General features: G+C 46.3%; 1 protein-coding gene across 11 annotated transcripts in view; it reads right to left on the bottom strand.

Annotated features, from left to right (window-relative positions):
• Positions 1-18,252, bottom strand: part of LOC138604300 (RNA binding protein fox-1 homolog 3-like) — a 420,599-nt gene that overhangs the window by 42,709 nt on the left and 359,638 nt on the right. For 9 of the 11 annotated variants that reach the window (XM_069676201.1, XM_069676203.1, XM_069676197.1 and 6 more), the window contains one exon: positions 3,433-3,735. In XM_069676201.1, the coding sequence (XP_069532302.1) occupies positions 3,433-3,735 (303 nt within the window). The remainder of the gene's footprint in view (positions 1-3,432; positions 3,736-18,252) is intronic. The other 2 variants (XM_069676202.1, XM_069676207.1) reach the window with 1 other exon arrangement.

Here is an 18,252-nt window from a genome sequence, read left to right on the forward strand (position 1 = left end):
CCATAATGGCATTAGCTCCCCGCGATAGCGTGATAGCACTGAGGTTGGAAATCGGCAAACTGGCCCTTTAAGTCAACCATCAGCACTTCCTCTGAAAGCTACACCCTGGTCTAACACAGCTCATGAGAGACAGCAGAGAAGATGTTTGCATGTGCTCCCCCATGTTTGCTCTATGCCCTTGCATGTTCGTGTGTGTGTGGTGTGTGTGTGTGTGTGTGTGTGTGTGTGTGTTATCACAGTCCCCCAGAATACCCTTTGGAAAGTCTTCATGCTGCTGACAGGGGCTGTGAAAAATCTGGAATTGAGTGCTGCCCTAACGCCACAGCCTTAATTTGTTATCTGAAAAGAGAATGATTACTCATGAAATTCAACCAAACTCAGACTATTTGAACTGAGCCAGATAACGAGCTCAGTTTTTTTATTTTTTTCCTCTCCAGTGGAGCTCACTGGCAGCCCTCTGCTCCCCTCATCTCCAAGGATTTGGAGGAAAAGTTCGGGTCTGCTTCTCTTCCTCAAGCCGCCTGCTTTCAAGTCAGCTTGTTTGAACACGGCACAGAGCGAGGTCCCAGAGGTCTGGCTCTGGACAGCGCCACCTTCCCCAGGATAGAGGGAGCAGACTGGTAGACACAGACAGGAACAGAGAGGAGAGGAGAAGCGAGGAGAGTCCCTGCGCCTCATTAAAACATACACACTCTCCGCGCTCTGCAGGGAATTCACACAGAATCCATACGTTTCACTGAATTTTCACTCTCTCTTGACTCTTTTTAAGTCTTTAAGTCGAGAAGATGTGCAGAGTAAAGCGTCGTCGTGGGGAAGAGAAGCTGAGCGCAGCAGAGTTGAGCCAAGGGAGGAGGGTGAGTGTGACGGGGGAGAGTTGCTGATCTGCTCCCTCAATCTGTGTTTCTGCAGGGTGCCCTAATCAAAGGCACCCGGCCCGTCTGCAGCACCCAGAGCAAACAGGCTGGGTCTGTCATTAAAGCTGGGGAACACAGCGGTGGGCGACACTACACCAGCGGCCCCCGAGGATTAGACTCTCTGTTTAGACCCCACTAATCTCATCCCTCTGTCCTCCCCGAGAAGAAAACGGGTGGAGAAGAGGAGGAGAGCCGGGATGCAGAGAATAGAGATGGAGGGAAACATGGAGGGATGGCGCAAAGCGAGAGGGAGCGCATGAAGGAAAGCAAGGCGAGCTCTCATCTCTCCATGGCCACCATCTCTGGGCTTTCTTCACAGCGGGTGAGCACATGAAATGAAATCAAATGTAGAGGGAAAGAGGGGGGAGACGGTGGGAGACAGTGAGCGGAGGAGTGGTGTACAGTGTCGGAGGAGGAGGCTGAACCTCCTGCCAAGTCTCCCCTCACTTTAAACTCTCTTGTGTGGCAGCCATTACTGTAAGAGGAGCGTATAAGCGTGCAGCAGTGGGAGAGCGTCGCACAAATCTTCAAATCAAACACTGCTACATTACAGGCCGGCGATAATACGCGGCGCTTCCGCTCTGCTCGTGCTTCATAAGCACTTTTCTGCCGCCGAACGTCGGTAGCCGTGCAGTAATTGTGAGGACGGAGTTATTAATAATGCTCTTTATGAGTGACCCAGATCCGCCTCGGGAGCACCGTGGCCTCGCCGTGACCTCTCCCCAGCAGGTGTGTTCATGCTACAGGAGAAGAGAAGGTCTGAAGGTCTTATTTTTTTCCATCTGTCGGCATTAAATGCCTTTCTGAACGCGCCGCTAAAGTTTGCAGTTAAGTCGTCCTCCTTTTTATCTACATCTGCCTCTTGTGAAGGTAAATCCCAGGTCAGGGCGTTCCATATGAGGGAGTGTGAGCACACGAGAATGAGATGTATCATTTAGAATTTCACTCACTTCCAAACCTGTATCTCAACATGCAGCACTGCCAGGGGTTTGTGTTCCACCTCCAGTGCCAATACTTTAAATATACACACTGTGATGGTGAGCGGAGTGAAGGGGAGTATAACCAGGCTGTGGCACATGTAACACAAGAGCCATGGACGATAACACATCTATTTTCTTTCTACATTCAGAAACTTCGTTTGTTGTATTTGGAAACTTTCAAGCTGTTCACTTTGTCATCTGTTAAAATGTCCTTTTATCTTGAAAGGATGGAGGGGGATTTGTGGATTTTATTTTGGATTACAATTCAGGATGTGGAACAACTGGAATGATGATAACAGCGGGAATATAAAGAGGGATAAATAGATTAGTTATTAAGTAAATAAATAAAAACTTACGAAATGTCTTTATTTTCTCACTGTTATCAGCGTTCCTGTTGTTCCTGGTCCTTGTCCTAAATTGTAATTCAAAATAAAATACATGAACCCCCCCTCCACCCTTTCAAAATAAAAGACAGCTAAATGCAACTAATTTTAAGTTATTTTTGTCATTTATATTCATTTATTCATTTAAATGTATAATTATTGACGTCATTCTTATTAATTGATCACCATTTCAAACTCCTCGAGATCCCGGCCGCGAAGGATCCATCAGGTGCATCCTTCGCGGCCCAACGTATCCCGAGACTCATTGTGCGGCAATTCAAACAAAATGGTGGATTTTGAAATGGCCGGGGAATAACCTTTAAAATGTAAAAGTTTTTGGTTTCAACTCAATCGAATAGCTGGCGTTACACATGTTTAAGAAAACAAAATTATCTTTACAATAATTTGTTAACTTACGTGACGTTAATTATGCTCGCTAGTTAGCCCGTTAGCTACCTGTTGCTAGGCGATAGGAGCGGCATGTGGTGATGCAAGGGTAGACCAGACGTCTCATTTCAGTTCGGCTTTAACGTCTACGCAGGCTACGAATGGAGCGTGCTCAGTGGGCCGCCTCCTTCGAAGGCTGCAGCTGGACTAGGACACAGCTGTAGTGTAGCTCAATCACACTGTTCTTCTCATGCACTGATGCCTGCTGTCGTTTTGCTTGACTATTATACTGTTGTGTGTTGTAATGTTTCGTTCCATCTCAGGTCCAAACTGCACAGACTTCAATTAAATAAATTTGACAGGTTAAAAAATGTGGGTCTTCATTAAGGAGGCGTTGGTGGGTCCTGAGGTTAGACCAGTTCAGCACCACTATGCAGCTGCTTCTGCACAACACAGACATAAACTGCTGCACCAAAAAGCAAGATGGCCGACTTCCCTGAGCTCAAGAGATAAAGGTTGCATTGTTAGAATGGCAGACGATGGTAAGAGTGAACAAATATTATCGTAAACTTTACTCAGCGACACAAAAGTCAGGAAGGGAAACAAGGAGGGAGAATTAACAGATTCATCTTCTCTAAAATAGAAGCTCCTAATCGTGTCGACATTACAAAACATACATTTCCTACTTTTATAATAGAAGCTTTCTAAACATCTGATAACTGTTATATAAAAGGGAAAAGGTATAATAATGAGAATAGTGTATATTACTTGCTGACAGCGTGTGGGGAACAGTGTTTGCAGATGATGGAGGACACTGACCGGTGCGGTCGTGGTGGCGGTGATGGCGGGCGTGCTGTTGTCAGTGCCGGCCGGCTCGCTGTGCGTCTGTGTGGGCGTGTAGAGGGTCATGGCGTGCTCTGGGACCCGGCTCTGCCCGGTGTAGTCCTGTGTCGGAAGCGGGTGCGGTGCCGCAAACTCTGCGGGGATGCCATTCTGTGGGGGAGGGGGGTACTGGGCTGGGGTGTACGGCTGGGCCATCGCTTCTGGGGGGTTGGTGGCCTCTTGGTTACCCTGAGAAAACACACAACAAGAGGCAAGTGGTGAGATGAAAGTTAGAGAACAACGTTTGATTGTACGAGCAGCGCGAGTTCGCCACTGAAACTTGTCCTGCAAACCAACTAAGTCAGGGGGAAACAGCCATCATATCACATCTCTGCTCACATTAGAGCGCTCCTTGATCATCGCTAATGAACACAGTTTATGTTGTAGAGCATGGCTCGCTGTTGGAGGGGCAAGAGTCAGGGGGAATCTCAATTGCACTCATGGCAAAGCACAAGAGGAAAGATCAATTAATTGATAAAATTTTGATTAGGGACTTTGATTCCAATGACAGGTCTGTTAGAGGAGCAGCTGCTGCGTCTCCAGGCCCCACTATCTTACTTTTAACACTAACCTGCGCCTCACTTTACGAGCGCTCCCTCCGCTCCCTAACCTGCCCTTCTGTCCGTGTCAGGTCTGGATTCTTTTGCACCACTTAGTCCTTTAGAATATTTGAAAGTAAGTTTTAAAATACCCAAATACCTCGTAAACAAGCCGAGAAATGTGACCGAGAATTTAACAGCTTTCACACTCGTTTCAGTGCCCAGTAACCAAGTCTGATTCCTAAAGCTCTCCTTCTCCCCTAAGCCTTGAGAACTCACACGCCACATGTGTTTTTGAGCCTTTGCTCCTGACTTAAGTGATAAATGGCCCTTTGCAATGAAGCAGATTCACAGAGCCTTTGTCTCGTGTGGATGCTCGAGATGATGAGCTACAGAAATAATGGACTTTTCTGGCTGGTGCACATTGTTAAACTCGGTAATGGCCGGACTTACAGAAGTGCGTGTCTTATTGTTGCGGCTGCACTGGCGCTCCGCGAATCCCGACTAATGAGCAGAACAGTGAGATCAGTGCTGCTGGAGCGGATATCCATCCCAACATTAAAAACACAGAGGTGAGACAATAACACCGGAATCCAATAACACCCCCCTGCAAATACCCTCAATCAAATTTAAAGATACAGATCATGTGCGCTCAATGCAGAACTCTTCGGATGGGGAGGAAAAGCACACAATAGCAGGCAGGAGTAAGGGTTTATGATTGGAGAAAAACAATAACAGTAAACAGATAGAGAAGTTTGTGTCTCTTCCTTTACACGCTGGCTGGGGATGGTGCGATACGAGGTAAACGTGTTTTATCCTGTTTTTCTGCTGCAGTGGTGTTTGGCCTCAGACTCGCACAGAAAGCTCTACATGGGCAGCAGGAAGGCTGCGGTTTTAATGAGAGCGCTGAGCAACGCTGTGTTGTAAATGTAGTGGAAATAATTCTACTCTGACGTGTTGGCAAACAAAACTCGGCCTTAACTGCGCTCCGCCAATTAAGGAAAAGCTCCATTATCTAAATGAAAAAAGCCAGAAGCCTTGAGAGAGGAGAAGGATTGACCAGCTTCCTGAAGCCTGCAGGGCCTCGAGGCTGCTCCCGCTGTACGAGCGGACCCTCACTCCTGCCTGACCTAATCCCCCTTCTCTTTTTCATTATACTGTATTTCTATCTCCTCTGTCTCTTTCTCAATCCCTCCGCCCCCCTTTTCCCTTTCATGCTCATCTCTTCCTCCCCCCTCTCGTTTTATGCAGAAACTTTTTTAATCTCTACCCCTGTGCTCTACTTTTCCTCTCCCTCCAGTCATGGCATTATATAACACACTTGCATTGCGGGGCATCCTAATTCAAGGAAGCTCTTGATGTTGGCAATTTTCAACTTCTAAGCGCCCATTTTTAAAGGAGAATGGGGTTGGTTACCTAAAAAAAGACGCACCTCCTGGTATGACAGCTGAAAGTACAACCAGATCCCGTGTCCTCCTTTTAACGAGCCTGTGCAAACCGTCGACACGTCGGTGCTCCACAGTCCAGCAGAGACAGAGAGCTCAGCAGCCTGGAAACACGAAGGTGCTGTGTTCGACTGTTTGTACATCAAACACTGCTCATGTCATTAAGGAGATCAAAGCAGCAGTTATGTCCTCTAGTTGGCCAGTGTCAAGATCACTGCCCACCGACCTGATTGGTGTTTTAAAGGATTTGCTGAGGAGGAGCCGACTGTGTGAACATGCCCACTAATACACAGCTCATCATCATATCAGCATCAGATCCTCAGCTTGGTTGTTCTGGTTCAACCCAATGTTCATACGCAAAGACTCCCCGTCCTTTTCAATGAGATGATTAACATCAGTAATGCGTAGGAGTCTCCGTGCAGAAGGCTGAGGCAAAGCAATGCAGGGTCATGTGGACAGAACAAGCCCTCCCACCCATAACATGTGGTACATGGTGTTTGCTCCAAGCCTCTACAGCGGGAGATGTTCTCGCTTTTAACTATGCGTTCACGTACGCATCAGCTGTGCACATCCTCATGAATTAACACCACACGTACGTGAGATGCAGTCTGCACATGAACAGTCCACCGAACACACAAAGCTTTCGCTTTTTTCTGCTGTGATCTCAGAATGACCTCCTAGAGCGTCTCCATGTCTGTTGTTTACATCCCGCACATACAGTAGTTGCATACGGCCTGAGCTCTCTGGTGCGCCCTCTAGAGGTATCCAGTAACACACGTAGTGCACAGACAAGTATGTGAACAATTACGTTCATGACGCAGACAGTTGTGTACACAAACACAAGGCCAAGCAGCAAATTCGGCTGAATGTGAGTGTTTCTTGAATAAGTGATGGAGGGCAACATGGACGACAAACAAACTGGACAAACTTCTGCAGGCACCAAAACTACTTGGTTAAGATGAGCATGTGTGAGAGGCACTACTGCACCAATGCAGAACCTGGAATAAGGCTGGAATCATGTACAAGCATCCCAAATCTGATCAGAACAGCATAAACAAATGGGGACAGAAGTGTGCATGTAAACATAAGAACACAACATTGTTTGGGCGCTTTATTTTGTTTGCTTCTGCTTTTGAGCAAGTTGCCAGAGAGCTTCTGCTCCGAGTTCCTTGTTTGCTACATCATCTGCGCTCTATTTGACAGTTCCTTAGTTTGGGGAAATCTATGGTTTAGTTTACTTTCCCCACTTTTACTGGAGCCACTGCTCTGTTTTTTCTTCGCGCCACAGTTCTGCATTTCTCATGACACGTTCCATTAAACTTGTAAAGTCATCGTCTGCCTCCGAGCGTCCCTCCGCGCTCCGGTCAGAATGTGAATCGTTACGTTCACAGGCCACACGGGCCAGCGTATCTGTGTCAGGTCTGCTGCTGTTCGAGCCTTAAACAAGTGCAAAGAACTGAGACGAAGCCAAGTGACACACAAACAGGACGACAGCCCGGAGCTCCGTTTTGGAGAAAGAAAACTGCCAGAGTGTTGTAGCACCATGTCGTTGCTGTTTCAAAGGGCAGCACGGCAAAAAGCAAAGAGGCGGAGAGTACAGGCCTCATTAGTGAAACACAAAGTAACGCTGGCTCTCGTATGATCTTCGCCTTCCTCTGATGTATGTGACAAACGAGTTATTCGACTAGAAATGAACTGGGAGAAGAAAAAAGGGCCCATGCAAATCAGGGGAGTTGTGCTCGTCCCAGTGCGGCCACGTGCCCTTTTCACTGGGGCTGACTCGCCGTCGTCAAGATAATCCATGGTGCCTAATGAAAAGCTCTCCACGGCAAACCAGTCAGGTACACAGCACATCTCATTCCACTGGAAGAGATTGCTGTTCATTATCACTGCGAATAGCGCAAGAGTTGTTGTTATATTGGGACAATTGTGAGTGTTTCTCTACATGCAGGCGTGTTTATGGGAGAAGAGGGGGTCCCTTTGCAGCTCTTTAATGCCCCTCTTACATAGCCTGCTGCCACGAGCGGCCAAACCTCGTCTCCACGGACATGACGACAGAGACAACCGGAGAGAGCAGCCTTTATCGATCGGCCATCCCTTCCATTCCTCTTTCCCTCCTTCACCCTTTCTCCTCCTATTACTGAAGAGCACAATAAAAAACACTATCTCTAATCTTGAGCACTCTCCTTGCGTAAAATTGGATTGGAAACCCTTACTTAAGGAGATCACTTTTGGAGTGGAGTTTTGGTTTTTACAGTCAGCATCAGGAGCCAAAGAGGTCAGCGAGGCCACGTGCCGATGCCCACTGCGGAGGCTGCCAGTCTGAGAGAAACTCCCAGCATTCAGAGGGAGAGACAGACACCAGTGTGGATGGTCAAGGCTATATTCCATCTCAGCAGGTACAACTTCTTGGCTGCTCGCCAGCGATTCCGTGATCCTCTTTAGCAGCGCAGGGAGGGGACGGTGTTGAGAGGCCAAGAGGAGATGGGGCTGTGCAAATACACGAGCTGTTAGGAGGAACTCATATCGGCAGAGTGCTGCACTGACTCATACGTGCGATGGAGGGTCAAAGAGCAGCGCGAAGGCAAAATACGGCAGGCGACTAATTGCGTTGCATTGAATCCGGAGGGAAATCACTCAAATGGGAGCGGGCTGATCAATCTCGGGCAATCTCAGCCGTGATGGAGTGGGCAGCTTTATGGCTTCAGCTCAGTCACATGCAGCGTGGATCATTTTTCAGCAGAGGCCTTCCTGCTTTGCATGGTCCCAACTGTATGACACTAATAGTCTCAAGCACGACTCTATGCGCCGAGCAATTCAAATAGATTTATGAACAGCTCTGCAGTGTTTCCACACAGCACGAATGCTTCAATGTTGACTTAACATAAAGCATCGCAGCCGCACCCCTTTGCGCTGAATGTACACAAGCAAGTTGCTTTGTCAGATTACACATGACATAACATTTTCTAATTTTAATCCTGAGCCTGAAATCTGTTTGTGTCTCCTCCAAAGCATCGAGCTGTTCTCTCCAGAACAACGCTCATTTGGTTTTAATGACCGCCTGACAGCGACGGTGGCAAACTTGTGACAAATCCCGCTGGGCCGTCACAGCGCAAACCCGAGCAGAGTTTATAGTGAAAAGTGTAATGCAGCTCAGCGGAGGCCAGCGCGCGGCAATCAGTTGACGCAACACAAACGAAACACTGAGTGGTTTTCAGGCAGCTGCATGAAAGCCTCTTGTTGTCCCCGGCTCTGCTGCTGCTGATGCTCGGTTAATTGTAGCCCCGCGCACAGACAGGCAGGCAGGCGAGAAAAGACGGCCTGAGATGATTTCCACAGGCAACTGGCATTCATTTTGTCTTGAAGGCGCATAAATAAAGGCTGTCTAGCCGGGTCCATTTTAATTAGGCGAGCCACATGATCTTACTCCAAGTCTCTCTGTTAACACTCACCAGAGGCTGCAGCATGTGTTAATTACAACCACATGCCACACAGTGAATCCAAGGTGAGCCAGAAAAAGAGGAGCTCAAGGAGGTAAACAACTACAGCAAAAAACAAAACACCTTCAACTGAGTTTCTCATGATGAGGCACATATTTGGTCCTGCCCCCCCCCCACCCCACCCCAGTCAACCAATTACAGCAGGGAGAGAGAGCGGAGATGTGGAGAAGCAACCCAATTTAATGCAGATTCACAACGCACCCCCGCCCCGGCCAAACCCCGGTCCTCCTCGGCACTACAGTAGGTTTATGATTTCCACTGGGCTGGGGGAGAGGGTTATTGTTTTGTCTCACATTTCCTCCCTTTGCAAACTCCCGTCTCTCCATTTTTCCACCTCATTTGTGGAGAAATCAATTCATGAAAATAAACACTCGGCGTCTTCGCTCTACGTCCGAGTCAATTTAGATTTGGTGCATGTTTCTGCTGCTCTTTTTTTTCCGAGAGGCTTAATCGCTTTCACATGTCACATATGTTTCATCCCCTCTAACGTGATTTTTCCTCATTATTGGGAACACTTACTTGCTCCACGGGCCTTGGATGGAGGTATTAGAAAGAGAGTTCATTTTCCTCAATCCCTTGCTGATTTCTTCATTATGTTGCAGCGGAGGCGCTGCACACGGATCCCGGTACTGAGATGGGACCACTCTTAGCGATGCGACTGCGAGTGTTTCTATACCTCAGAGACGCCGGAGCGCCACTTAATAAACAGAGTAGACAGAGGATCACTTTGAACTCCTGTGACATGTAATGAACCTGTCTGTCTCAGCCGCAGCAGCCTCGTCTGGGCTCGGGCTGTGCATGGTAAAAATGCAGATAAATAAATAAACAAAAAGCACATCAGAATAAGCCTAGAGGCCCTGTGAAAAAGCCATCAGTTACACATGGTTAGACTCAGAGCATTTTGCCAACGCCATAAGAGGAGATAATTGTCTGTTTCAGTGCTGTTGCCTCTTTTGTTGCATAACAGATATTTACATCTGGGACTAATTACTCCAGACTGGGTGTCAGAATTTGGATTAACTTGTGGGATGCATCCAGTTTGGTGTTTAGACTCATTTATTAGCGAGAACAGACGCCGTGCTGCTTTGACCCCGTCAAAACACACCAGAGAACTTTTTCATCTACTTCTCTTCTCGGCTTTTTTTGTTCTTCTGAAGTTGTCAGAACAAAGTGATATTGACATAAATTCTATTAAAACTCCTCTCAAACTCAACGACTCCTTTGAGATTGCTATTGATCACCAGGGTAAAGACCTGGACGACATGACAGAACAGCTCTGTCACTCTTGTCATATACACCTGGAAATTAGGGATGCATGATGTTGGATTTTTTGCCGATATCCAATGTTTGCTAATTGCTGATTTTGATACCGATATATTAGGCACATGTTTTTTTCAACCTTACTGCAAAGAACATCAAGTCTCCCCTGTCGTGGAATCATTCCTACTCTGATTGTAGTGGACAAAAACTGCCATACCACAGACATCTTGCACCCTTCTTCGGGCTTGACGGAAGAGGCGTTGTACAAAAGGTCGCTCACGTTTCTGAGCACACCTGAATGCAGCATCCCCCCAAAACACGGCAGTGAGGGAGACATGCCCGGACTTGTTTACTGCACCTACTACGGAGACATCAGCGATCGCAGACGGATTATTTTTATTGTGTGTGCGTCCATGAACATGTAAGATAGTTTTGCACTGATGTTTGTGTTACTCTCTGTTAGCGTTGGCTTTGGCCGCGAGTGTACTTTCGTCGTGTTGTTAAGTCGGTAAAATGATGAGAATGTGAGCTAACTGTTGGCTTGTTAAGAGTTGTGAAAGTTGTTTAACTTTTAGTCATCGGCTATTCATTGAATTAAAGTGGCGGAAAATATTGGCAGAAAAATGCCGATGTGTCTTTTTCAAGCCATAATCTGCAGATACTGATAATGTGCCGATAATATCGTGCATCCCTACTCTAATGTAGGTGTCATGTCAGTGGTTCGATCACAAAACTTTCACTCCAAAATGTGTATCTGTAATCGGCTCATATCGGCAGGATAGTATCGGTCTAAAGGATATATTGGTCAGGCTGTATAGTACCTGTCTTACTTTTGGGGGAGTACGCTGGGCTTCCACACGGGCCGTCCTTCTGAACATCTCCGGTCCATAAAAGCAGCTTCAAATTCTATTAAGCAATAAACTGACTTCCTCCGTGCCGCTCCTCTGCCTACAGATGAGTCTTTTGAAATTCTAGTGGGGATAAAAATGCCAACATTTGTTTTAGAATCAGCTGATTGTCATGTTAATTCAGTCTCTTCTTTTCCCTGCATGCTGGGATTATGATACGGGGGCCAGAGTTCCTCGTGGGGACAAAATGCCATTACTTAAGCATGCAGGAATCTCGACATGACATTCGTTGACCGCTGTGACAATGGCAAACATATGCAAATGAAGGAGAGTGCCACTGTCATTATGACCCTGTCACAGAGACTGACACCTCCCACTGGACCCCGAGCGTGTTCGGAAAAGAGGGGAAAGGGAGATAAACGGAGAAGAAGGCCTGACAATGAGCGGCTTCTGCGAGAACAGGTGTAACATGTTGTTTATGTTATCGTCTCCTCTCTCTTATGTCTCCCTTTGTAATTTATTCCATTGGCCTATTTGCCTCGCTGAGTCTTTTCCTTTTTTTGCCTTCGCTCTGCAGTGGTAGGAGGGACAGGTTTACATGGGCGGGATTCTTTGAAGTGAAAATGCCGACTACTCCCTGCTGTAGCCAAAGCTCATCTAATCAGGGGCTAATTCCAGTTATTAAGATTTGAGAGATAACTTTGATTCATCACAGTCCATCTACCCCTATCGGTTAATCACTGTCGCGCTAAGCTCTTTTTTAGTCATCCTTTTGTTTCCACTCCCTCTGGCACGCAGAGAGGGGGAGAATAAAGAGAGAAAGAAGAGAAGGAACGGGAGAAGATATTAACAATATTAATGACCCGTGATTCTCGTCTCCTTAATGAGAAGGGTTATTAACTGTGATTATCCATGATGAAATGGTGGTAATTCTTGAAAGCTTGAGAAAACTTGTACAATCGCTTGTCTGCTGATTTGCTCCTGTGATGTGTAAGAAAGAAGAAGGTGAGCGCGATGAGAACGAGCGAAGGAGAACAGAGAGGATGAAGAGGCTGGGGCAACTTGGGGAAACAGAGATGCTCGCAGCAGGAAGCCGGGAGGGATTTTTTTTTTGTTTTTTTGGGAGGCTACAGCGAGCGTCTCCAGTCCCAGTGCTGCTGCTGCATTTCAGACAGTAAAAATCTGTCTTCTTCACAGACATGAAGCCAAACTCTAAAGAGTTTCTCCCTCCTAAAACCCCTCGGCGCTCCGTCGCCTCTCACTTTCTCTCTCGACTCCTCTCCTCCGGTGGCTAACGAGTGGGCCAGCGTACGCACCACGCCGCACATCTGCTGGTTGACACTGCTGAATGGCTGTTTGAGCACCTCTGCCGCTCTCGCCAGATTCCCTGATACAGCATTTCCCTCACTCGCCCCTTTTTTCATTCCAATTATAGGAAGTTGCATGCTTGTGGAGTCCCTGTCGGCTCCATATGATTCCCTCAACGGAGGGAGGGGGGGCAGGGGGGTGCTGTCTGGTGAATCATTGATGTGCAGTCAGACTGTTTCATTGCAGATCTGTGTGTGTGTGTGTGTGTGTGTGTGTGTGTGTGTAAGGGGGAAGAAGGGGGTTAGCAGCAGACAGATAACAATCCTGAATTATGCATGTCTGTCCCCTGTGAGGAGGCGAGGGGGGGGGGGTGCTGGCGACAGAGATGAGCCACACTCTCTCGTCCCCGGGGACACATTTGGATAGAAAAGAGCCACAGTAGGTGTGGAGAAGTCGGGACCACCGTGAGCGCCACCTGACCGCCTCTCCTTAGCTCCTCGAACTCCTCAAGCTGTGACGGCTGCACGCAGACGCCCGGCCCCGTGATGCACAGGGAGTCGGCTCGGCAAACAGCCCCGTTATGGAGCCTGATCTGTGGTAATAAGGCTAATGGGCCGGAGTGGCAGATTTGCCAACTTATTTGTTCGATGTTCCTTTTAAAAGTGTCTGTGGGAATTTAAAGCCTGGACCACACGAAACACTATCACCCTCCTGAAATTACAGTGCATCACAGAAACACCTGCTGGGCCCATTTTAGATAATAATCCCATTTCTACATGCCAGTGCAGCTCTCAGACGGGAGAAATTGGATTGTTTGCATTACTGACCTGTGGAGCAAGGCAGTCTGGGAGAAAGCAACAGCCTTGAGGCTTTATTAGATTCAATCGGTCTTTCATAAACAAAACCTTACTTTTCAAAAAGGTAAAAAAAACGACTAAATGTGGGTAAGGCAGCACTTTGTGGACACACTCCATTTATTCTCTCCAATTAAATCTCTTTAATTGGATTGAGGGCTGGCACCTGGTTTACACTCTGTCAACCACGCAATCCACAATAATTGATGCCAGAGCCGCGGCGTGCGTGCGTGTGTGTGTGTGCGTGGGATGTGTAGCGATGGGGGAGGGATTTAGAGCATGTCTCACTACTCCACAATTTCACCGTGATCAATTTATCAATGGCCCGCCTCGCTGTCCACCAGCGTCCACTGCACTGAGATGGGAAATGCCTTCACACGTTGGTGCGCAGGCCAACAGGCAGCAACACAACCACGCACAAACACACACACACACACACACACACACACACACACACACACACACACTGGTAGTGTTTGAGGAAGCACTCAGCAATAAAACAATAAAAACACTACAAGTATCATGTAGCTATTATAAGGAAAGTTGTTGCAGTCATACATTATAGACTTATTTAGTAAAAAAGTGACCCCGACTAAAGAATGAATGTGGAGCTGATTTAAAGGCTGCCTCTCTACGAGGATGGTTTTAAATATAACAAATCATATTTATATTATCTGAACGTGTTACAATTTGTTATTCCCATTTTTATACTCAAGTTAACTACAGTACAATCGACGGTCATTCTTTCATATTAAAATCACACTAAAATGTGCCAATGTCAAGTTTTCACCCTCTTGGCAGCTCCGAGAACGCGACTGATATTTCAGTAGGCCGATATTATCGGGCTGATATTTTCTCTGATGTACCCTGATGTGTAAACTTATTTATAGAACATATAACACAGAAAATTATGCTTTGGGGAATTCGGTTTGTCCAGCAGTGATTCCCCTCTGTCTAATATCAGTATAAAGGCCTTAAGAGGTAGATACAATTCTCTAGAGTGTGGTCAGTAGTGAAGTGATATTAAATTACTTCAGGTACCATAAAATCTGTTTTGAATGTTTTGCAATTGAAAATAAATAGAAATAGTGTTGAAATAATCCACGTTGTGTGAGTAAAAAGTAAACTTTGATATACCTGATAAAACACAAAGTAGCCTAAGTTGAGGAGTGCCTTCAAACTGTACTCCATCCTTGTTTAATGGTACTGTTACTCTCCACCTCTGCTCCACCACAAAGAAAAACACACACATTATATATGCACATTTAAAGGTTCAAACACATGCTAATGCAGCACATTTACAGTTACCAGCTCTCACACATAGGTGAATATGCACACCTACAGAACTTGGATCCCCTCCTGAATACAAATGCCCGCCCAGAATACAAATGGTGTGCGCCCACACGTGGAAACACGCAGAGATACAAATCCAGGAGATGCATCACGGGCGCGTTGACAGCACCTTTAAGACACTTTGAGAAACACCCGGCTGCTGAATACGGAGCTCCGCCGCCGTACAAATGGAGAGAGGCAGAGACAGAGCGAGCGCGAGGCCAAGGGAGACCCGACACAGTAAATAAAAATACAATTTCCTCCAGTGACATGCCCATTCTGTTGGAAGCCTGACTCTAATTATTCTAAGCACTTTGAGGGATGGCTTTCCACTGCATTAATCTACACATCCCACTAGCCCATCCACAGTCGATGCACTTTTAACTACCTAAGGACGCCCTGAAACTCTTCTGAAAAGCTCGGGAGGAGGAGATTGACTTTGTACAGTGATGGGGTAAAGTGCTCTGCCTGACTGAATCTTTCTTTAAATCTCACAGCACAACACCGTGCAACAATTTTCATTTTCAATATCAAATAGTGCATCTCTCTCTCCCCCCCCCCCCCCCGCCCCAAAAAAAGATCAAATTCGAGAGGGGAACGTACGTGCGGCTCAGAATAAGTCGGTGGATTCTCATTACGGGGCGTGTGTGAGAGTGTGCTTGTTTTCCTCTGGGCAGGAAAGCACTCGTAGCTCATTTGGAACCGAGATGAATCGATAAATCACCAGGGACCATCAATCAATCAATGAGCCTATCAATACTCGCAGGATGAGGCTCCTCCCACTGCAAGAGGCCATCTTTGCTAAGAATATGTCGGGCAAATGGGCTTTTAACATAATAGCTCTGTCCACTTGTGCTGAGTGCAAGATTGATGCCCTGCAATGTTTACATGTTGACACAAGCTGTAATAGTGATACACAGCAGGCCCCTTGTTTACATGTAAAATACTCACACACACACACACACATGCAGATATACTGTAATGTAAAAGACTGCTCTCATTCTGATCATGTTTATCAAAATCCAAACAAGATCAAACCATGTTTGAAAGCGCTCTGCTCTCTGATCGAGCCGTATATCTGCTGCTCTGCAACATCTCATCTGTATAAACATCTGCCCCCTCGGAGGAGAGGCAAAAGAGACGGGATGCGGCCGCCGAGATGCGGAAGCAGAGATCTCTCTCTCTTTTAATTAATCGCCACTTTAAGTAAAAACTTTGTAATAACGTCTGCTCTTTTTCTCCCCCCCAGACTCCGACACACGAGGCCAAACTGCTCCGCACATTATGAGGAGGGTGACATTTTGTTGTGAACTGCGGGGCAGCGACTCTGCGTTCAATATGCTCGCGACAAATTCAGAACAAGGACGAGGCTGCAATTGAAAGTGGCATTTGTGCTGTTAAAAGATAAGGTGGTGATATTCTGTTAATGTCAGCAAATCCCCTGAAAGAGCCAAAAGTAGCAATGACTGGATCCAACTAACAAGTCACTGTGCACCAGGTAACACACACTCACACTGTAGTTTATTTAGCTCAGCCACACACACACACGTCCTGCAACCAGGAGCACTCACACGAGCAGCTAAAGTGGATTAATCTGGCGCTGAAAGTAGTCCCTAAGAGTGACACTTTTTCCTTCTTTTGGAAAATGTTTGGTAAAAATGAAAGTATGCAGCTGTTTTTGTAACTACCGCCCCCTTTTCTACATTTAAACGACATATTTGTGAGCCGTTTTATGTTAACGTAGCAGGGCTGCTATTGGCAAGAGTCTGGCAATATGATGTGTATAATTAAACAGGGACTTTTAAAGCTTACTTTTTCATGCATTTATATCTGCATTTGTATTTCTCAGAGTCCCTGCAACATCAAACCTCATGGCTCGACTTTTTCATGTTAAACAAGAAGGAAACTTTGCGTGTAAATCACAAAACACAACCTCTGTTCTTGGACAAACAGTTGCACCTTATTAACATGCATGTGATTAACTGTATAATACTTAATGTGTAGTATTCACTCAGAGGGACTCAGGGGTTTGTTATCAGTAGAAGCAGAAACCTGAATATGTCTCCTCACTCTGGCTGCAAGCGTAAAGTGTTGGCAGGTAAATTAACGTTCCTCTACATTACCACGTGCCCTTCAGCCAAGCACTTATCCCCTAACTGAGCTGCTTGTTAGCCATCAGCAGAAAAGCGGGACTGCGCCGAGAGTTAACATGCTGCGTGAGAGCTCTGCAGGGCGGCGCCTGAAAAAGGAGGCTGCACACTCAGCAAACACGTGTTGAATGAGAAGGAAGAAGTAATGAATGAATAAACAAGCCACCGAAGAAATGTGGAAAGTTGTTCTGTTTTGATTCAGAGGGAAATTACCGCAGATGTGAGGAATTTGTTCAGGATTACAAAATTATGGAAACAGAGGCAGCTGGGTTCTTATTTTACTCCGGCACCTCGTCAACGATTTGAGACGTTTAAAGAACGCTGGAAATCACAAATTGAGCCGTTTGCAAAAGGAAATGCTGCTGCCGACGAGGCAGAAAGGACGTGTGTGATCTGCAGCAGCATGCGGGATATGTGTGTAGACGAAATGACATGAAGTGCATCTGTAAGGAAGGAAACAAGAACTGTTACTGTGTTAAAATGACGACTAACAAATGTGAAGAATTTGTCTCCAAATCCAGATCTTATATTTCTATGTTTGTTTATAATGCTGCGACCGTCTGACTGCCCTGGTCCGGTCCTGATGATGGACGAGCATCATCAAGACCAGACCCGCGTTGTTTACTTTTGAATACAAAGAATGATATTTACCTTAAAATTCGGTGTATAAGACGCACTTTTAATACATTATTTTTCATCTAAAAGGTGGGCTGCGTCCTACATACCGGTGCGACCAATGTACCAGCATAAAATGCAGAGAAGTATTTTATTGTGTTACGGTATTTTACCCAGACGATGGCGCTATCAGAGTGCCGTTTTCCCTGCTGTTGTAAGCGACGTGCACCGTCGGGATCGGCATTGCAGCCGCCACCCTCAAAACAATCAACGTTAGCGCAGGCTGCCCGCTACCGTTAGCTCCAGCACCGTTAGCTAGCAGGATTGCAAACTCGACAGGCTGTAATTTGTGTTTTGAGTGTGTTTCAAATGAAAAATTGTGTTGAAATAACTTGTACACCAATTGTATTAATTAATAGAAAACCTTTTTCTCCTCTGGGATGCTTCAAAAACAGACTGCGACTTATATTCTGGATTTTACGGTAATTCAGTTGCAGAAGGGCCCTCTCAAAACCCAAACGCTATTATTGCACCGCTTTTTGTACAGTGCAAGATTCAACCTGCAGCCATTAAACTCGTCAACTAATGAGGACACTCATTCAATCAAAACGTAACAGATACTTACATCCAATCACACGGCATAAATGTCCAAGGCTGCACAGTGCTAATAGGAGAGCGTTCGATTGTAAGACTGTGGAGGACTGTGACTAATAAATCGTTAGACACGTCAGAACCAAGTTTTTGGCATGTTTCAACTTTCACCACATTTCCTGTTTCTGAGATACTTAGTCCAACTGGCTAACAACCCGTACATCCACCGAGCTGGACTGAAAAAGAATTGACCCGGGCAGAGTA

Source organism: Semicossyphus pulcher, unplaced genomic scaffold (genome assembly GCF_022749685.1).
Source record: "Semicossyphus pulcher isolate SPU_LCO1_2020_fin unplaced genomic scaffold, fSemPul1.0.p SCAF_25, whole genome shotgun sequence".
NCBI classification, from domain to species: Eukaryota; Metazoa; Chordata; class Actinopteri; order Labriformes; family Labridae; genus Semicossyphus; species Semicossyphus pulcher.